Source organism: Canis aureus, chromosome 12, assembly GCF_053574225.1.
Source record: "Canis aureus isolate CA01 chromosome 12, VMU_Caureus_v.1.0, whole genome shotgun sequence".
NCBI lineage: Eukaryota > Metazoa > Chordata > Mammalia > Carnivora > Canidae > Canis > Canis aureus.
Window position 1 is genome coordinate 1,855,981 of NC_135622.1, and position 20,029 is coordinate 1,876,009.

At 41.3% G+C, this 20,029-nt stretch overlaps 1 protein-coding gene across 3 annotated transcripts in view; it reads right to left on the reverse strand.

Moving 5' to 3' along the window:
• Positions 1–14,941: 14,941 nt before the first annotated feature.
• LOC144324787 (monocarboxylate transporter 1-like) overlaps positions 14,942–20,029 on the reverse strand; it is a 37,408-nt gene continuing 32,320 nt past the window's right edge. For all 3 annotated transcript variants that reach the window (XM_077916126.1, XM_077916127.1, XM_077916128.1), the window contains exon 5: positions 14,942–18,025. In XM_077916126.1, coding sequence (XP_077772252.1) covers positions 17,817–18,025 — 209 coding nt within the window. In that variant the 3' untranslated portion in view covers positions 14,942–17,816. The remainder of the gene's footprint in view (positions 18,026–20,029) is intronic.

The window sequence follows — 20,029 nt, forward strand, 5'->3', positions numbered from 1 at the left end:
ATTTATTTCACTTTCCAAAGGAGTGATGCATTGAGGGGTGGGTAGGGGGATGGGCAAGGCGAAGAAAGGAAAAACGTAATAGTGAGTGTCCACTGTGCAATGGGTTATTTGTTAAGATTCTCATGAAGTCCTTATAACGAAATTCTTACAAGAAGGGTATAAATGGTTTTTCCTGGATCAACAGAGGCACCTGGGCGAGGCTTCCTTAGATGAGGCCAGAGAAATGGCTTGGTTTCTGGACCGAATTCCAATGCATGTGCATGGCAAGTTTCCCCACACCAACAAGCATTTTTCCAATACCAGCTGGGTGTCTACAATTTGACTCACTCCTGTCCCTATCTACCCAGAGATAGCATCAGATTCCACAGGTTAAAGGATCAGTCTGCTAAAAAGAAACAACATGTTGAAAATTGAGTCACTTTGGCTAACCCCTCCATGCCTTGATACCTAACCTAGTTACGGTGGACTCAGCTTCCTCCAGGAATGGACTTTGAAGCCAATCAGTCTGGAATGTCCTGGTCCGTACTAGGGAGGTCATCTGTTGAGAAAACGCTGTCTTCCCCAAAGACAAGGTAATCTTGCCTGAAGTAATCCACCTTTAACTTCCTTGTCCTCCTTTCCTTCTGCCTAGAAAAGCTCCAGAGCTCCTGAGAGGTTCCTTCTACTTGAGGTTGGGATGCTGCCCAATTCATAAAGTGTTGAGTAAAGCCAATTTGATCTTCACATTTATTTAGTTGATTTTGCTTTTTAACAAGTCCTACAAGACTGCCCCCCCCCCACCGCCCTTCAGATACCAGTTGAAAGTCCAGGTTGTCATCTGTACTTCTGGCTGATAGGCTGTAAATCAGAGGTTCACCCAATCTCCTCTTCAGGCTCCATTCATTTGCTAGAGGGCCTTACAGAACTCAGAGAAACATCTTAACTTACTGGATCACCAGTTTATTATAAAAGGTTTTAACTCAAACTGCCAGATGGAGGAGTGGCAAAGGGTGAGGTATGCGGGAAAGGTGCGGAGCTTCCCTGCCTTCCCCTGTGCCACTCTGCTGTAATCTTTATATGTCCCCAACCCTCACGCTCTCAGAAACCAGTTCCTTTGGGTTTTTACGGAGTCTTCACTGCCCAGTCATGACTGATTAAATCATTACCCACTGAGATTGACTGTACCAACAGCCCTTCTTTCCCTCTCCGGAGGCCGGGGTGGTACTGAAAATTCCAATCCTCTAATCCCATGCTCATGCTGGCTTCTCTGGGAACCAGCCTCCATCCTTAGGTGGAGGCCAAAAGTCACCTCATTGACCTAAAAAAAAAAAAGACCCTTTGATCTGCTGTTCTTGCTTTGGAAATTCTCAGGCTTCTAGGAGCTATGTGCCAGAAGCAGAGAGGAAGAGCAAATGTACTTATGAAATGCAACATTACCGGTCCAGAGCTCCCCTGGCTGACCTGGGCTGGGGTCCCTGGGCATGTGGGCTCCCCCAGTGCCAGTCTGTACCCCTCAGCCTCCCTCCTCCACCAGTCTCCTGAGTCCACCTCCACCACACACACCTCAGCACCAACAGAACTGTGTACAAATTGCAGGTGACAGGTGAATCGATGTGCCCACGGTGGAGAAGAATGTGGCCTTAACTTGTGAAATGGAAGGTTTGCGGGATCGTGGGACCCAGCACCTTGCACTTAGGCCTGCGTGTGCAAAACTTGTGCATGCATACCAGGACACCTGTCCCTAAGGGACTTAGCCTCACATTGGGATGGCAAAGGAGTGGAAACAGCCCAAAAGGCCTTCACAGGGGAACGGGTAAATAAGGAACTTAGAGGTAACCCAGAAATAAGACAGGGCAGAGCTACCTGCTCCTGAGCTGGTTTCCGCTGCACTGTAAATGCTTATAAATACTGGAGGCTTGAATTACACGCAGGCCTCAAAGTTCGTGGGAGAGAGGGGGGCTTTCTAGGAACTCCATTTCTGTCCGGTGGGCACCAGCCCAGGCTGCGCTGCCGGAAGTACGAATTGTGCATTGTGCTCTCTCAGCCCGGTGACTTGCTCCCTCCCGGGCTGGCCCGGGGGTGGGGGGTGAGGGGGGTGGGGGGTGGGGGGGTGGAGGTGGGGGTGCTTCAGGCTCCGGCTCTATCTTGTCTCTCTCCTGGGGCCTGGCCGGGGCTGGCACCCAGCAGCCTGGTAGCAGATTTTATTTATCCATTTGAGAGAGAGACAGCGAGTGTGGTTAGGGGCAGAGGAGTCGGAGAAGCAGGCTCCCAGCTGAGCAGGGAGCTGGATGCAGGGCTTGATCCCAAGACCCTGAGATAATGACCTGAGGAGAAGACAGATGCTTAACCCACTGAGCCCCCCATTTTATTCTCAATAACTTTAGATGTGCTGCTCCAGCCTCTGGTCGCCTCTTCTATAATCAGGGTTTGAGTTCTGGGGGAGTGGGCCTCAGGACACTCACTTCCTGCTCATTGCTAACCCACATTAGCCAAACCGGCAGGGAGGGAGGAAGGGAGGGAGTGGGAGGTGGGGAATCTGCCAGTAGAGTGGAACACAGATGCTTCCTCAGTCATTTCTTCAGGCAGCCCGGGAGCCTACAGAGATGCCCCCTATTTCTGCCCTCATCAGACCTGGGCTTAAAAATGCTTTGCCCTTGCTTCATTCTCGAGTCCCGAAGTTCCGCCTCCAGACCTTTATGGTCCTCATACACTGTGATGTGAGCACTGATTTCCTTTTATTGCTCCCAATACACAGAAAACCTAGTTAGCATTCTTCCTCTTTGCCTATCCCAAGGCCTGGTGCCTACTCTGTTTACACATGCTGCTCCAGTAAGATTGTACAGTTTCAAAGGCAAGCTGTTTCTACTGATGGTCTCTATACCCATCTCTGGTTTTTGTTTGTTTGTTTGTTTGTTTATTTTCCAGAAGCAATGCCATTCTTTTCTTCGTCTACCCAATCCGAATCCAGCATTTCATGGCCCAGCTAAAATGTCACCTCTTCCAGGAAGCCTTCCCAGCTCCTCTAGGCAGAAGGGATCTCTCCTTGCACATTGTCTCGAGAAGTTCACAATCTGGTGTGTGTGTGTGTGTGTGTGTGTGTGTGTGTGTGGTGATGGTGGTTCAGAAAAGCAAGGCAATGTGCTAAGTGCCATTTCTGATAGAGGTGATGCTAATAGTGAATATTTACTATTTACAGTAGGTCAGAGACAATCTTAAGGATTTTACTGCTATCAACTTATTTAATCCCCATAGCAACCTTCTAAGGGAGTTCTATTATTATTCCCATTTTACAGAGGTAGAAACTTAGAGAAACTAAATAACTTGCCTGGAGACTTAAAGCTGGAAAGAGTCTGAGCTAGAATTTAATAGCAAGGCTCATTCTCTTAATATCTGTTGCACACTAGCCACAAGAAGACAAAAGAACCCAAAGGGGCTGCTGAAAAAAGTTGGGGCGTTTATCAGCCATGATTGTGTAGAGAATAGACCCTGTAAGCATGAAATAAAATAAGCAATTTATTATAGGAAGTAGACCTTGTGTAATTGTGGGAATGACGAATCTTGTGAATAGCAGTTGTCTGTGCAGGTGGTGTGGGCCTGGGATTAATGCAGACTTGCAGGGGCACGACTTGGGAATAAAAACTGGAGAGGTGGGGAAGAGCAACCATCAACCCCAGAGGACAAAGGAGAACTCAAGTCTACTCTTATGACCCCCGTTCCTGATGGGCCGGATGATCAGCAGGGGAAGTTGGTGCCTTCGGTGTGGAGCTGCAAATGTAGCTGGCCCAGGACTTGCAGGAGATATGGTGGAAGCTGGCCATTATGAGTTTGGACGTCACATTGTGCCATGCCTACAAGTTTGTCCCCCAGTTCTGTGACAGTGTTGCAATAGGACCTCATTTTGGCAGTGTTACATAAAATTATCTAAAAGTTAGAAAATAGGGCAAAGAATGATTATGTGTCCTTTCAAAGTCCTGGAGGAGGCCATGTCCAATGGACCCACCCACAGATTATTTAATTCTCTAGGTTTTAGAATCTAGAATAAAAGGAGAATAAACCTTTACTGTCTATTTGCTATTGTGTAGAGCCCAGACCTAGGATGTTATGTGTCCACATGAGTAAAGTAAAAAAAATCTAACTCTAGGGATCCCTGGGTGGTGCAACGGTTTGGCGCCTGCCTTTGGCCCAGGGCGTGATCCTGGAGACCCGGGATCAAATCCCGCGTCGGGCTCCCTGCATGGAGCCTGCTTCTCCCTCTGCCTGTGTCTCTGCCTCTCTCTCTCTCTCTCTCTCTCTCTCTCTTTGTGACTATCATGAATAAATAAATAAAATCTTAAAAAAAAAATCTAACTATTGGGAGTTCAGCTGAGCTATAGGAGAGAGAGCTAAACTGTCAGAGTAGTGGATTAAAGCAACCAGCCATAAATGTAAGAGTTAATCCTTTTACCAGTTACTGCAGTGGTAAAATCAAGAGGCTGAACTTGAGGTGGTGCCCACACTCCCTGTTACATTCTCTGGAGGATCAAGTGGATCAGTGCAGACTCAGGGGGTCCTCTTACTGTTGAGGGAGTCCCAAACAGATGGACCAGCAGTTTGGTGGACTCGGGATGGGGATGGAAGAGAGGGAAGGGCTAGTTGTGGAAAACCTGGGGAGTGAGGAGTGAGGGAAGTGTCTTCATGATTTCCCCACCTCCCCTGTAGGGATGCCTGGGTGGAAGTGTCCAATAGGACCTCTGCCCAAGGCCTCAGAAAAAGACCCAAGAATGAAGGCCTTGGGTGAGGAATCTGAATGTGTGCAAAAGCCACAATTAGTTTTATTGGACCCGAAAGCTTGTGACTTTATTTCAGCATTCTGGTTTTCATCGAATGTAGTTTCTTGAATTTACCTTTGAACTAGATTTACCATTCTGCCAGTTTCTTCATGAATGAGTTAATCTTTATCAAATACTCATTCTATTTTTATATGAGTCCTATTTTAACCCTTTAATGGCTATGCTTTGACACTGGCAGTATTAAGGATGGGTTGGAAATGACAAGTGAGACCCAAGGCTGGGGGTCCTTAGAAAGCCATTTCAAGAACCCCAGTGAGGCACCATGAGTGTCTGACACAGGGCTGTGGCCTAGAAAAATGGGTGAGGAAGGGTTGAAGGTGGGGGGGCATGAGGCAGAATGACCTGTGAGTGTTGGTGATGAGAAATACGAGGAATGCCTACCCCCAGAAGAAGTTTAGTAGCATTCCAGAGCTTCTAGCCCAGAAAACTAACCCTCTGCAGGCCCACATCTTCCTTGCTTGTGCTTATCTGTAGCATCTGAGAAAGTGGATCATGCTTGGAATTTACCCACTTCTAGGACTGAGGCAACGGGTATTACCAAATGTTTTGACAGCCTCAAATGTGGGAAGCATTCAGAATTATAGTCAGACAAGCATCAGGCCCTTTTCTTTGCTTTCTAAATCGAAGAGAAAAAGTTGGGGCGCCTGGGTGGCTCAGTTGGTTAAGTGTCTGCCTTTGGCTCAGGCAAAGGCGTGATCTTGGGGTCCTAGTATTGAACCCCGATGTTGAGCTCCCTGCTCAGCAGGGAGGCTGCCTCCCTCTCCCCTGCCCCTGCTCATGTTCTCTCTCACTAGCTCTCTCTCTCTCTCCAATAAATAAAATTGTAAAAAAAAAAAAAAATCTTAGAAAAAGTAGGGGTGGAAGGGCACAGAGAGAGAATAAAACACAGCAACAAGAAGACAACGAGAGAGAAACATCCCAGGGTGGACATGTATAGATTACACACATATAGATTGTTAGCACACCGAGTGGGACCACTTAATCCCAGCCCACATCCCCTGCAGCACTTCCTCCTGTGACACAGCTGAAGTCAGTCCAGCAAATGCAAGCTCTTTTAAGTCCTTGAAACAGCAAAGAATATTAGGAAAAGAAATCCACAAGCAAAGAAAACACATTATGAATTCCAATGCCAAGAAAAAGGATTATAAGTCAGATTGTGAATTCTTTGGGGAACAGGAATTTTCTTAATCTTTTTGGTGTAGGACCCAAATGATGAGTTTGCCATTATTCACCCTTCAGGACTACGCAGGACTCAGCCTCTTCTGTTCTTGTTTGTTTCCAGAGCTTCCATTCAGCACCATCTTCAGCTCTAGTCTCTGAGCGCTAATGCTCTTGCTTTGCCCTGTTCTGATAGTAGATGACCTGCCAGGATGAAAGCCCAGCAATGTTGTGATTTTTTTTTTTTTACTTTTCATTTTGGAATTTTAGATTTATAGAAAAATTAGTACAGAGTTCCTATATACTCTTCACCCCAGCTTCCTCTGATGTGAATTTCTTTCATTATCTTGGTTTATTTGTCAAAACTAAGAGATAAACATTGGACAATCCTAATAACTAAACTACAGACCAGTTTTTCCATTAATGTTCTCTTTTAGTTCCAGGACCCAATTCAGAATACCACAGCGTACTTATAGATGAATCATTGTTTCTAACTATACCTACCTCCTTGGGTTTTGGCATGGACTGGGTGATAAACAGTAGGTAAAAGGGCTTTGTAGGAATAGAATAGAGAGCCCAGAAATAAAACCATGATAATATGGTCAATTAATCTTCGACAAAGCGGCAAAAATATCCAGTGGGGAAAAGACAGTCTCTTCAACAAATGCTTGAACAACCACAAATGAAACTTTATCCCTTTCTTACACAGTGCACAAAAATAAACTCAAAATGGATTAAAGACCTAAATGTGAGACCCAAAACCATAAAAATCCTAGAAGAGAGCACAGGCAGTAATTTCTCTGACATCAGTTATAGCAACATTTTACTAGGCATGTCTCCTGAGGCAAGAGAAACAAAAGCAAAAACAGACTACTAGGACTACATCAAAATAAAAAGCTTCTGCACAGAAAAGGAAACTATCAACAAAACAAAAACCCAACATCCTGAATGGTAGAAAATATTTGCCAATGGTATTTCCAATAAAGGGCTAGTATCCCAAATATATAAAGGACTTATACAACTCAACACCAAAAAACCCAAATAATCTAATTAAAAACTCGACGGAAGGCTTGAACAGACATTTCTCCAAAGAGGATACACAGATGGCCAACAGACATATAAAAAGATATTCAACAATACTAATCACCAGCCAAATGCAAATCAAAACCTCAATGAGAGATTACTTCACACCTGTCAGAATGGCTAAAATCAAAAACACAAGAAAGAAGTATTGGCATGCATGGATTTGGAGAAAAAGGAACCCTCGTTCACTGTTGGGAATGCAAACTGGTGTAGTCACTATGGAAAATAGTGTGAAGCTTCCTCCAAAAAAAATTTTTTTAAAAGATTTTATTTATTTATTCATGAGAGACACAGACTGAGAGGCAGAGAACACAGGCAGAGGGAGAAGCAGGCTCCCTGCAGGGAGCCCGACGTGGGACTCGATCCTGGGACTCCAGGATCACACCCTGGGCTGAAGGCAGGCGCTAAACCGCTGAGCCACCCAGGGATCCCCGGTTCCTCAAAAAATTAAAAATAGAATTACCATATGATCCAGTAATCCCACTAGTATGGAGAGAGACCTAAAGGTATTTAAAGTAGGTATTTATCCAAAGAATATGAAAACACTAATTCAAAAAGATATATGCACCTCTATGTTTATTGCAGCATTATTTTTGATAGCCAGATTAGGGAAGCAGTGCAAGTATCCACTGATAGATGAATGCATAAAGAAAATGAATAGATAAGGAATGTCATTGCAAATGACAAGATTTCATTCTTGCTGATGACTAGTAATATTCCATTGCATGTATGTACTACATCTTTTTAAAAAGATTTTATTTATTTATTTGTCAGAGGGAGAAGCAGTCTCCCCACTGAGCAAGGAGCCTGATGTGGGACTTGATTCCAGGACCTGGGGTTGTGATCTGAGCTGAAGGTAGGTGCTTAACCAACTGAGCCACCCAGGCTTCCTTGTACCACATTTTCTTTATCCATTCATCAGTTGATGGACATTTGGGCTCTTTCCATAGTTTGACTGTTGTTGATAATGCTGCCATAAACATCAGGGACACGTGCCCCTTCAAATTTGTATTTGTGTATCCTACTACAAAAAAAACAATTATTTTTTGGGTCATAGGGGAGTTCTATTTTTAACTTTTGGAGGAACCTCCATACTGTTTTCCAGAGTGTATGAACCAGTTTGCATTCCTACCAACAGTATAAGAGGGTTCTTTCTCCACATCCTTGCCAACAACTGTGGTCTCCTGTGTTGTTAGTTATAGCCATTCTGAGAGATGCAAGGTGGTATCTCCTCATGGTTTTGATTTTGATTTCCCTGATGATGAGTGATGTTGAGCAGATTCTTTTCATGTGTCTGTTAGCCATCTGGATATCTTTGGAAAAAAGTCTATTCATGTCTCCTGCCATTTCTTAATGGAATTTTTTGGTTTTCTGGGGGTGTTGAGTTTGATAAGTTCTTTATAGATTTTGGATACTAACCCCTTATTAGATATATCATTTGCAAATATCTTTTCTTATTCTATAGGCTGCCTTTTAGTTTTGTCAATTGCTTTCTTTTCTTAACAGAAGCTTTTTATCTTGATGCAGTTACAATAGCCCATTTTTGGTTTTGTTTCTGTTGCCTCTGGAGATGTGTCTAGCAAGAAGTTGCTGCTGCTGAGGTCAAAGAGGTTGCTGCCTGTGTTCTCCGCTAGGATTTTGATGGTTTCCTGTCTCACATTTAGGTCTTTCATCCATTTTGAATTTATTTTTGTGTATGGTATAAGAAAGTGGTCCAGTTTCTTTGTTCTGCATGTTGCTGTCCAGTTTTCCCAACACTATTTGTTGAAGAGATTGTCTTTTTTTCATTGGATATTCTTTCCTGTGTTGTTAAAGATTAGTTGACCGTATAGTTGTGTGTCCATTTCTGTTTTCTTTTTATTCTGTTCCATTGATCTATGTGTATATTTTTGTGCTAGTACTATGCTGTCTTGATGATCACAGCTTCGTAATAGAGCTTGAAGTCTATTACAAATTGTGATGCCTCCAGCTTTGCATTTCCTTTTTAGGATTGCTTTGGCTATTGGAGGTCTTCTGTGGTTCCATACAAATTTTAGAATTGCTTGTTCTAGCTATGCAAAGAATGCTGGTGGTATTTTTTTATTTTTGAATATTTTATTTTTAAGTAATCTCTACACCCAATGTACTCTACACTCAAACTCACAGCCCTGAGATCGAGTCTTATGTTCTACTGACTGAACCACCCAGGTACCTATTGGTGGTATTTTGATAGGGATTGCATTAAGTTTATAGATTGGTTTGGGTAGTATAGACATTTTAACAATATTTCTTCTTCTAATCCATGAGCATGGAAAGTTTTTCCATTTCTGTGTGTCTTCAGTTTCTTTCATAAGTGTTTTATATTTTTCAGAGTACAGATCTTTTACTTCTTTGCTTAGGTTTATTCCTAGGTATCTTATTGTTTGTGTGTGTGTGTGTGTGTGTGTGTGTGTGTGTGTGCACTTGTAGATGGGATTGATTCCTTGATTTCTTTTTCTGCTGCTTCATTGTGTATAGAAATGCAACAGATTTCTGTACATTGATTTTATACCCTGTGACTTTGCTGAATTCATGTATTAGTTCTGGCAATTTTTTGGTGGAATCTTTTGGCTTTTCTTTTTTTTTTTTAAGATTTTATTTACTTATTCATGAGAGACACACAGAGAGAGGCAGAGACATAGGCAGAGGGAGAAGCAGGCTCCATGCAGGGACCCCAATGTGGGACTTGATCCCGGGACTCCAGGATCACGCCCTGGGCCAAAGGCAGACAGACGCTCAACTACTGAGCCACCCAGGTATCCCTGGATTTTCTATATAGAGTATCATATTGTCTACAAAGTGTGAAAGGTTGACTCCTTCCCTGATGATTTGAATGCCTTTTATTTTTGTTGTTGTTGTCGTCTGATTGCTGAAGCCAGACAAAAAGCTTGTTCCTGACCATAGAGGAAAAGCTCTCAGTTTTTCCCTCTTGAGGTTGATATTAGCTGTGGGCCTTTTATAAATATGGCCTTTATGAAGTTGAGATATGTCCCATCTATATTATGTTGAGGGTTTTACCAAGAATAGATACTATATTTTGTCAAATGCTTTTTCTGCATCTATTGAGAGGATCACATGATTCATCCCTTCTGTTATTAATATGGTGTATCATGTTGATTAATTTGAAGATTTTGAACCACCCCTGCAGCTTGTGAATAAATTCCACTTGATTGTGGTGAATAATTCTTTTAATATAATGTTGGCTTCTATTTGCTGGTATCTTGTTAAGAATTTTTGCATTCATGTTCATCAGGGATATTGGCCTGTAATTCTCCTTTTAAGCGGGATCTTTGTCTGGTTTTGGAATCAAGTTAATGCTGGCCTCAGAGAATGAATTTGGAAGTTTTCCTTCCATTTATATTTTTTTGGAACAGTTTAAGAATAATAGGTATTAACTCTTCTTTAAATGTCTTGTAGGATTCTGCTGGGAAGCCATCTGGCTCTGGACTTTTGTTTCTGGGAGATTTTTGGTTACTGATTCAAGTTCTTTGCTGGTTATGAGTCTGCTAAAATTCTCTATTTCTTCCTGTTTCAGTTTTGGTAGTTTGAATATTAATAGGAATTTATCCATTTCTTCCAGATTGCCCAATTTGTTGGCATTTAATTTTTCATAATATTCTCTTATGATTGTTTGTATTCATGTGGTGTCAGTTCATTCCTGATTTTATTTATTTGGGTTCTCTCTTTTTGATAAGCCTGGCTAGGGATTTATCAATTTTATTAATTCTTTCAAAGAACCAGTTCTTAGTTTCATTAATCTGTTCTACTATTTTGTTTGTTTCTGTATCATTTATTTCTCCTCTAATCTTTATTATTTCCCTTTGGTGGCTTTAGGCTTCATTTGCTGCTCCTTTTCTTGCTTCTTTGGGTATAAAGTTAGGTTGTGTATTTGACACTTTACCTGCTTTTTGACATAGGTCTGTATTGCAATATGCTTCCCTCTTAGGACCACCTTTGCTGCATCCCAAAGGTTTTGGACTGTCATGTTTTCATTTTCATTTGCTTCCATGTATTTTTAAAAATGTGTCCTCTGATTTCCTGATTAGCCCTTCATTCTTGAGTAGGGTGTTGTGTTCTTTAACCTCCATGTATTTGCGGTCTTTTGACATTGTTTTCTTGTGGTTGACTTCAAGCTCATACATAGCATTGTGGTCTGAAAATATGCGTGGTATGATTGCAATTGTTTTGTACTTGTGTACGGCTGATATGTGACCCAGTGTGTGATCTATTCTGGAGAATGTTCCACATGCACTCAAGAATGTGTATTCTGAAAAAAAAAAAAAAAAAAAGAATGTGTATTCTGCTTTAGGATGAAATGTTCTTAATATATCTGTTAAGTCCCTCTGGTCCAGTGTGTTATTCAAAGCCTTTGCTTCCTTGTTGATCTTCCCCTTAGATGATCTATCCATTGCTGTATGTGGGGCATTAAAGTCTCCTACTATTATTGTGTTATTATCAATGAATTTCTTTACATTTGTTATTAATTGATTTATATATTTGGGTGCTCCCATGTTGGAGTCATAGATATTTACCATCATAGATATCTATCCATCAAGACCCCTTAATTATGATATAGTCACCTTCTTCATCTCTTGTTACAGTCTTTAGTTTAAAATCTAGTTTATCTGATATAAGTATGGCCACTCCTGCTTTTTTTTAATGCCCATTAGCATGATAAATGGTACTCCATCCCCTCACTTTCAATCTGCAGGTGTCTTTAGGTCTACACTGAGTCTCTTGTAGGCAGCATATAGACAGGTCTGGCTTTTTAATCCATTCTGGTATCCTGCCTTTTGACTGGAGCATTTAGTCTATTAACATTCAGAGTGATTATTAATAGATATGAATTTAGTGCCATTGTGTTTGGTGTTTCTGATGATGTTCTCTGTTCCTGTCTATTTTGTGTTTTTTTGTGGTCTTTCTTTACCATTCAAAGAATCAGTTCCCTTTAATATTTCTTGCAGGGTGGTTTAGTGGTCATGAACTCCTTTAGTTTTGTCTGGAAAACTCTTTGTTTCCTTCTGTTCTGAATGATAGGCTTGCTGGAATAAAGTATTCCTGGCTGCATATTTTTCCCATTCAGCACATTGAATATATCATGCCACTTTATTCTGACCTGCCAAATTTCTGTGGATAGATCTGCTGCAAACATTATCTGTCTTCCCTTGGGGTTTAAGGACATTTTCCCCTTGCTGCTTTTAGGATTCTTTCTTTGTCTTTATATTTTGTGAATTTGACTACAATATGTCTTAATGTGGGGTCGTTTTTGTTGAAATTGATGGGAGTTCTCTGTGCCTCTTGGATTTTTATGTCTCTTTTCTTCCCCAGATTAGGAAAGTTTTTAGCTATAATTTGCTCAAATAAACCTTCTTCCCTTTTCCCCCCTCTCTTTTTCTTCTGGGACTTATGATATAAATGTTATTATACTTTAAGGAGTTGCCAAGTTCCCTGAGTCTGCATTCATGATCCAATAGTTTTCTTTCCCTCTTCTTTTCAGCTTCATCATTTTCCATAATTTTATCTTCTACATTACTGATTTGTTCCTCTGCTTCATCCATCCTCAGTCATTACATCCAGGCAGTTTTGCATCTCAGTTATGACACGTTTTATTTTGGACAGACTAGTTTTTAGTTCTTTTATCTCTGCAGTAAGGGATTCTCTAGTGTCTTCTATGCTTTTCTCAAGCTCAGCTTATATCCTTATGATTGTTGTTTCAAATTCTGGTTCAAGCATCTTACTTATATCTGTTTTTTTTTTTTTTAAAGATTTTATTTATTCATGACAGAGAGAAAGGCAGAGACACAGGCAGAGGGAGAAACAGGCTCCATGCAGGGAGTCCAATGTGGGACTTGATCCTGGGACTCCAGGATCACACCCCACGCCTAAGGCGGTGCTAAACCGCTGAGCCACCGGGGCTGCTCTTATATCTGTTTTGATTAAACCCCTAGCCATTACTTCTTTCTGTTCTTTTTTTGGGGCAAATTCTTCCATCGTGTCCTTTTGTCTAGGTCAACGTTTGTGTTTATGTGTGTGTGTGTTAGGAAAGCCTGTTATATTTCTACTCCTGAGAGTAATGGCTATATAAAAAAGAGGACCTATACTGTCTTGGGCCTGGTGCTTCAGGAAGTGTTTCAGAATATGCATTCTGCTGCTGTGTTTTGGCTGCTCCTTCCCTCAGGTCAGTCCTCTGCAGTTTCTCCTTGCCTGCAGTGGTGTGTGTGTGTGTGGGTGTTTGGACCTTGTCCATTGTGCAGCGAGTTTTATTAGATGTGTTTTGGTATGCTTGTTAAAAGAAGCTACATCCTCAGAGAAAGACAAATACCATATTATTTCATTCATATGTGGAATTTAAGAAACAAAACAGATGAACATATGTGAAAGGGGGAAGAGAGAGACAGAGGAAAACAAACCATAAGAGACTCTTAATGACAGAACAAACTGAGGGTTGATGAAGAGAGGTGGATGGAGATGGGCTACATGGGTGATGGGTATCAGGGAGGGCACTTGTTATGAGCACTGGGTGTTATATGTAAGTGATGAATCACTAAATTCTACTTTTGAAACCAAAATACTACTATATGTTAACTAACTAGAATTAAATAAAATTTTGAGAAAAAAAAAGAAGAAGCTAGATCTTATTTCCTCTAGAGCTGAAGCTTTGAAGCACTCCATGATCAGTAGACTTGGTGCATGCAAGGGGTTTGTGCTGGTCTTCTGGAGGAGGGGCCAGCTGTGCTGATTCTCAGGCAGACTTGCCCTAGTGGAGATGCACCTGCAGGGTGCAGGAGGGCTCTACTGCTTATAAAAACTTCTGGTAATCCACCCCTCTCCTTTTCCTAGTCAGTGGTTTTGGGGAAGAGTTTTTCTTATACAGTCCCCTATATGCTGTTTTTATTTTGTCTCTCTCTCTCTCTCTCACTCATCTCTCCATGATCACAGTACTTACTACACAGTCCTCCCCACTAGTCAAGAAGCTGTGGGTGCCAGAACCAAATATTGTTCACTATTATATCTCCTCTGTTCGGCAAATAGACACATAGAAGATACTCTCCAAAAATGCTAGGGTTTTTTAAAAAGTTCTATTTTTTTTTTTTTTAAGTAGGCTCCATGCTCAGTGTGGGGACTGAACTCACAACCTGAGATCAAGTGTTGCATGCCCTACTGACTGAGCCAGCCAGGTACCCTTCTAAAAAACGCTCTTTAGATGAATTGAACTAATGAAATCTGGTCTTATATCCATTGCTCTAGTCTTTATAAAGTGCGGTTTTTCCTTATAGCTTATCTCTTCATTGTCTGTTTCCCCCTACTAGAAAGGAAGAACCATGGAAAACAGTTATGTTTTGTTCCTTAAAGAACCTTCAATGCTAAAAAAGAAAATAAAAAAAACTTCAATGCTTACAACAGTGCTTAGAACTGGCACACAGGATAAATGTCAATAATATCTGTTGAATACTTGTGTGAAAAGGTCAGTGGTCAGCTTCCTCCTTTGACGAACATTTCCCTTTTTCTAACACTGTATTTTTTTCTGGTGTTGATCTCAATAAAATGACATTCTAAAACAACTCTCACCCCAGGATGTGGTAAGTGCTGAATGCTCAGGCTTCCTGAGTTAAACATTCGCTTGAAGCTGGAAGGTGATCATAAGAAGAACTATAGGAATGCTGTCCCCAAGAGCACTGTTTCCAAGAAGGAGGCATTGGTGGCTGGTACCCCATGAACTCTCTGTACACCACAGCTTCTGTCCTGTACCAGCAAAATCATGACTTGAAGCCATTTGTGTTTTGTGTTCTTGAGTTCAGTGTCACACTCACTTCCTTTTCACCAGAATCCATCTCTTAAAGAAGCAAAATGCAATTAATCAATCAATCAATATCTTACAATAATCATTAGCTTTATTAGAAGACAGGTTTCTCTTATCAGAAGTCTTATATTTCAAATCTACTCATTTTTCCTATTGTTACTGAAAAGGTAACAATTACCCAGTAAGAAAAAATATATAGGAAAAAAGTCATCATCCTAATGCAAGTAGTTGGATTTTATGTGTTTTCCTTTCCCCATTTTCCCCCTAAAAGTAGATTATATATACTGACCAACCAGTTTGTGTTGTGCTTTTTCATTTAATATTGCATCACACTTATAACATAAGGATATTTCCATTAGATCCTAGATCCTAATAGATATTAGACTTCATAACCACCTATTTAAATACATTGTCACACATTTCAGGATTTTCAAATACAGTGCTCATTTCACTGTCAAATATGTCAGGAAAAGTCACTTAAATTGTTTTAAAGATAAAAACTCAAGGCTCTTAAGTATTTTTTTGTTTCAGTGTTTTATTTAAATTTTAGTTAGTTAACATATAGTGTAATATTAGTTTCAGGAGTAGAATTGAATGATTCATCACTTATATATAACACCCAGTGCTCATCACAAACAAGTAAGGTACTTAAATGTTTCTAAGACTCTGTCAAATTTCAGGATTAAAAAGGTTTTGCTAAAAATATACAGATGACCAAGCTCATGAAAAAATGGTCAACATCATTAGTTGTCAGAGAAATTAAAATTAAAAAGCCTGACAATGCCAGATGCTGACAAGGATGCAGAATTACTAGAATTCTCATACATTGCTAGTTGAGTTACAAAATGGTTTGGCTACTTCCACAATAGTTTTATAGTTTCTTACAAAGTTAAACATGTATTTGCCACATGACCCAGAAACCCCAATGCTAGGCATTTTCCCCAGATAAATGAAAGCATATGTCTACACAGACCTCTGTGGGAATGTTTATAGAGGCTTTATTCATAATAGCCTAAAAGTGGAAAAAAACCAAAGTCCATCAATCAGTGGAGAGATATAAATTATGGTACATCCGTACAAAGAATATTACTAAGCAATAAAAGCAGCAAACTATGTATAAATGGAATGACATGGATGAATCCTAAAACATTATGCCATGTAAAGAAGCTAGACACAAAAGATTACTCAGTTACTCACAACACTTCTCACATTCCATTTTTTCCACAACAGCAACCACTTCTCCAACTCTCCAGACTCTAAACTAGGTATCCTATACTGCAATTCAATGCTGACAGTAAGCCCCTAGAGTTAGTGCAGATTCCACAGGTTTAAAGGCTCAGTCCCACAAGGCTGCCCTTACTTCAGATTCCAGCCACAAGTCCCAGGTTGCCACCTGTACCTCTGACCAACTAGCTAGAAGCTGGGAGTTCCCTTCACTTTTTTCTCTGGCTTGGTAATTTGCCAGGAATTTCACAGAACTCAGGGAAACACTTTGCTTACATTCATTGATTTATTTCTAAAGGCTATGACTCAGGAACAGCCAAATGGAAGGGATGCACAGGATGCAAAAGGCAAGGTATGGTGGGGAGGCATGGCACAGAGTTTCTGTGCCCCATCTGAGCACCCTCCCAACACCAGCCCAATCAGTGTATTCACCAACCAGGAAGCTCTCTAAGCCTTGTAGTTTAGCTTTTATGGAGGTTTCATTACATAGATGCAATTGATTAAATCATTGACTGTTAGTAATTGAACTTAACTTCTAGCTCCCCATGCCACCCACCCCCTGCCCCCCTGCCCCAGAGGTCATGGGGAAGGGCTGAAAGTTCCAACCCTTTAATCATGCCTTGGTCTTTCTGGAGACCAGCCTCATTCTTGAAGCTATCTAGGAGGTTCTAGCCACCAGTCATCTAAGCATGCAAAAGACACTCATCACTTGGGAAAGCCGAGGGTTTTAGGAACTAGGTACTAGGAACTAGGGACAAAGAGCAAATATATATTTCTTACTATGCCAGCTACATACCATGTGGTTTCATTTATTCCATTCTGGAAAAGGCAAAACTATAGGGGACAGAAATCAGATCAATGTTTGCTAGGGGCTGTAGGTAAGGGAAGGGAATTGACTGCAGAGGGGCAGGAGGGAATTATATTGTCTGTTAGAAATGTTCTGTATTGGAGTGATAGTTACTTATCTAAATACCTCGTCAAAATTCATCAAACTATAATCTTATAAAAGACATTTATACTGTATGTAAAGTACACCTTAGTAAATATGACTTCAAATAGGAACTTTCTTTTGCAAATCCCCTGATCCCAAAGGATGTGACATATAAATTATGATTGATGTAAAGGAATGAAATAAAAATCCCATCAATGGACACTTGATATTGATGTATTTTTGAATATAGGTGAGTTTTAGTGGGGTGATGCCCAGAGCCAATGACCAAGAAAGAATTCTTGAGATGTCTTGGTACAAAATGGTGGTTTTATTAAAGCATGGGGACAGGACCTGTGGGCAGAAAGAGCTATACCTGAATTGTGAGGGGTGGCTGATTATATATTTGGGAGTTAGGGGAGATCAGGAAAAGGAAGGTTTACAAAAGAACTTTCCTATGCTAAAGAGGACCTACAAGATACTGGAGGCCTTGCCATAATCAGGTTAAGGTTGTTTTTCTCTCTAGCAAGACATGCACATTAAGACAGTTGGGAGCTCCCTGGAGGAATGCTACATATACCCCACCCAGGAGAGGTAAGGTTGGGGGTATCAGCTCATGCTTTGTCCTCAGCTAGGCTTCTGCTCCCTCATCAGTATCACTTCCACACAGATGTCCACTGGCTGTGGTGAGCGGCACTAACAGAACATGATTCAGTAGAATTTTTGGTTCAAAGCTCCTCTGGTTATCCATGATTCAGACGAGATGTTTCTCCTCTTTGGGGCCACGTGGGCCTCTCTATTCTATAGATTCTGCTGTTTTAATAACTTCTCTTGGCTTCTCCTCTCTACTTTCCTTTTTCTGCTGCTTCTCTGCTTTCTGCTCTTTTGCCACAAGTTGATAATTGATGCCCATGCCAATGAAGAGGTAGATGCCTGCGATAATTAGGATCACACCACATGCCCAGTAGGTGTATTTGTAGTCTCCATAGATGTCATTCAGACGACCTAAGATATCCAAAACAAAGTTATGTGGGCAAAAGTAACAAGTATACCTTCCCCAAATAAAGCTTAAGGATCCACTCAGAAAGAAAATGAAAACCAATAGACAAAGAGCCCACAAATGATGAATTTGTCTAAAAAGGAACTGCTAAAAATTACATCTTTCATGATGTGACATTTGATTTTAGATGGCCTTGCATATCCTGTTATTTTTAGCAACTTAAAGGTAATGAAATCTTAAGTCAGACTTAGGAAATGGCTTGTCATATTCTTCTCTAGTGAAGATTCACAACGTCATTAGCATATTAAAGGTTTTGCAAGGTCCTCTAGTAGAAATATCTATCAGACTCGGTGTTTCCAAAATGTTTTTGGCCATGAAATCCCTTGTTACCACCTCATCAAATTGGTATGTTAAGGAATATCATACAACCTTACTCTCCACGTAAGAGAAGACTGAATATAACCCATTCCAATACGATTCCTTGTGCTTTTCTAACTCAGGGCGCTGGTCATCCAGCACTACTTACTGAGCCTGCACACACACCAGGCACTGGGCTGCTGGCCCTGAGGATAAGGGAGAGCAGAGGAGCAAACATCCACAGTTCAGTGGACAAGAGAAATGTTAATCAAATCACTACACAAACTGTGACAAGGAGGGCTTGAAAGCAGAAAATGGGGGGTTGGGAGCAGCCAGCAGGGTCAGGGAGGCTTCCCTTAAAGTGCAAATGAAGCAGAGACCTAGAGGGGGATGGGAGTTATCCAGGAGGAGGCGGTGGGAGAAGGATGTGGCCAGAGAACAGCAAATGCAAAGGCAGGTGGTGGGAAGCTGGGGTGGGAGAGGGGAAGGAGGAAGGGCAGGATTGCTGGAGCAGAGAGAACAAAAGGTGAGTGACAGGAAATGAGGCTGGAGAGACAGGTGGCCAGGTTGGGGTGGGGGTTGGGGGGCGCCTTGTAGGCCACTAGAGGGAATCTGATCTCCACCCTAAGGACAATGGGAAGCGACTGGAAAGATCTAAGCAGCTGGGGTATCAGGTTTGTATTTGCAGATAATTTTGCCTGCAGAGAAGAAAACAGATTGAAGGCTGGCTAGAGTGGATTTGGGTAGAGCAGCTAGGAGGCTACTGGGGCAGCCCAGATGGGAGACAGGAGCTGTGGACAGAGTGGTGTTGTGATGGAAAAGTGGGCTGATTAGAAAGAGATGTAGGAGGTGAAAACTGACAAGACTTGGGACAATCACTAGATATGGGGAGGAAGAGAGCAGAATCAAAAGACAGCTGTAGGGCTTTTCTTTTATGTATGCTCACTCACTAGCCAAATCATACTTCCAAAAAGTATACATCTAAAAGGAGGGCCAGGGGATCCCTGGGTGGCTCAGCGGTTTGACACCTGCCTTTGGCCCGGGGCGTGGTCCTGGAGTCCTGGGATCAAGTCCCACATGGGGCTCCCTGCATGGGGCCAGCTTCTCCCTTCTGCCTGTGTCTCTGCCTCTGTCTCTCTCTCTCTCTCTCTCCGTGTCTCTCATTAGTAAATAAATAAAATCTTAAAAATAAAATAAATAAATAAAAGGAAGGCCAAATTATATTTTCACTAATGTTATCTAATGAGCTATTAATTCAAAAGATGAAGTATTTAATGATCTTAGGAAACAGTTCCCAAATTATATACTCCCTTACTAGCCATGTGATATAAGGCAAATTATTTAACCTTTCGAAGTTTCTAGTTCTTATGAAGTAGGAACTGTGACAGTCCTCTTTCATAGGCTTGTAAGACATGAGGATACACAAAGTAGAACAGTTGCTGGTAAACCATGAGCTTACATGGGAGCTACTATCAGAGGTGGAGTTGTATTTTACATGTTTTTCTACAACAAGCACATTAAGTTTTCTGAAGAGAAAACATACTTCAAAAAAGAATGCCATTTGTAAGAACATTTGACTCCTCTTTCAGGTTGATGGTTCAATATATTTTCAATTCTGTTAAGAATCCGAGCAATTATGCTGTGCCAAGCAT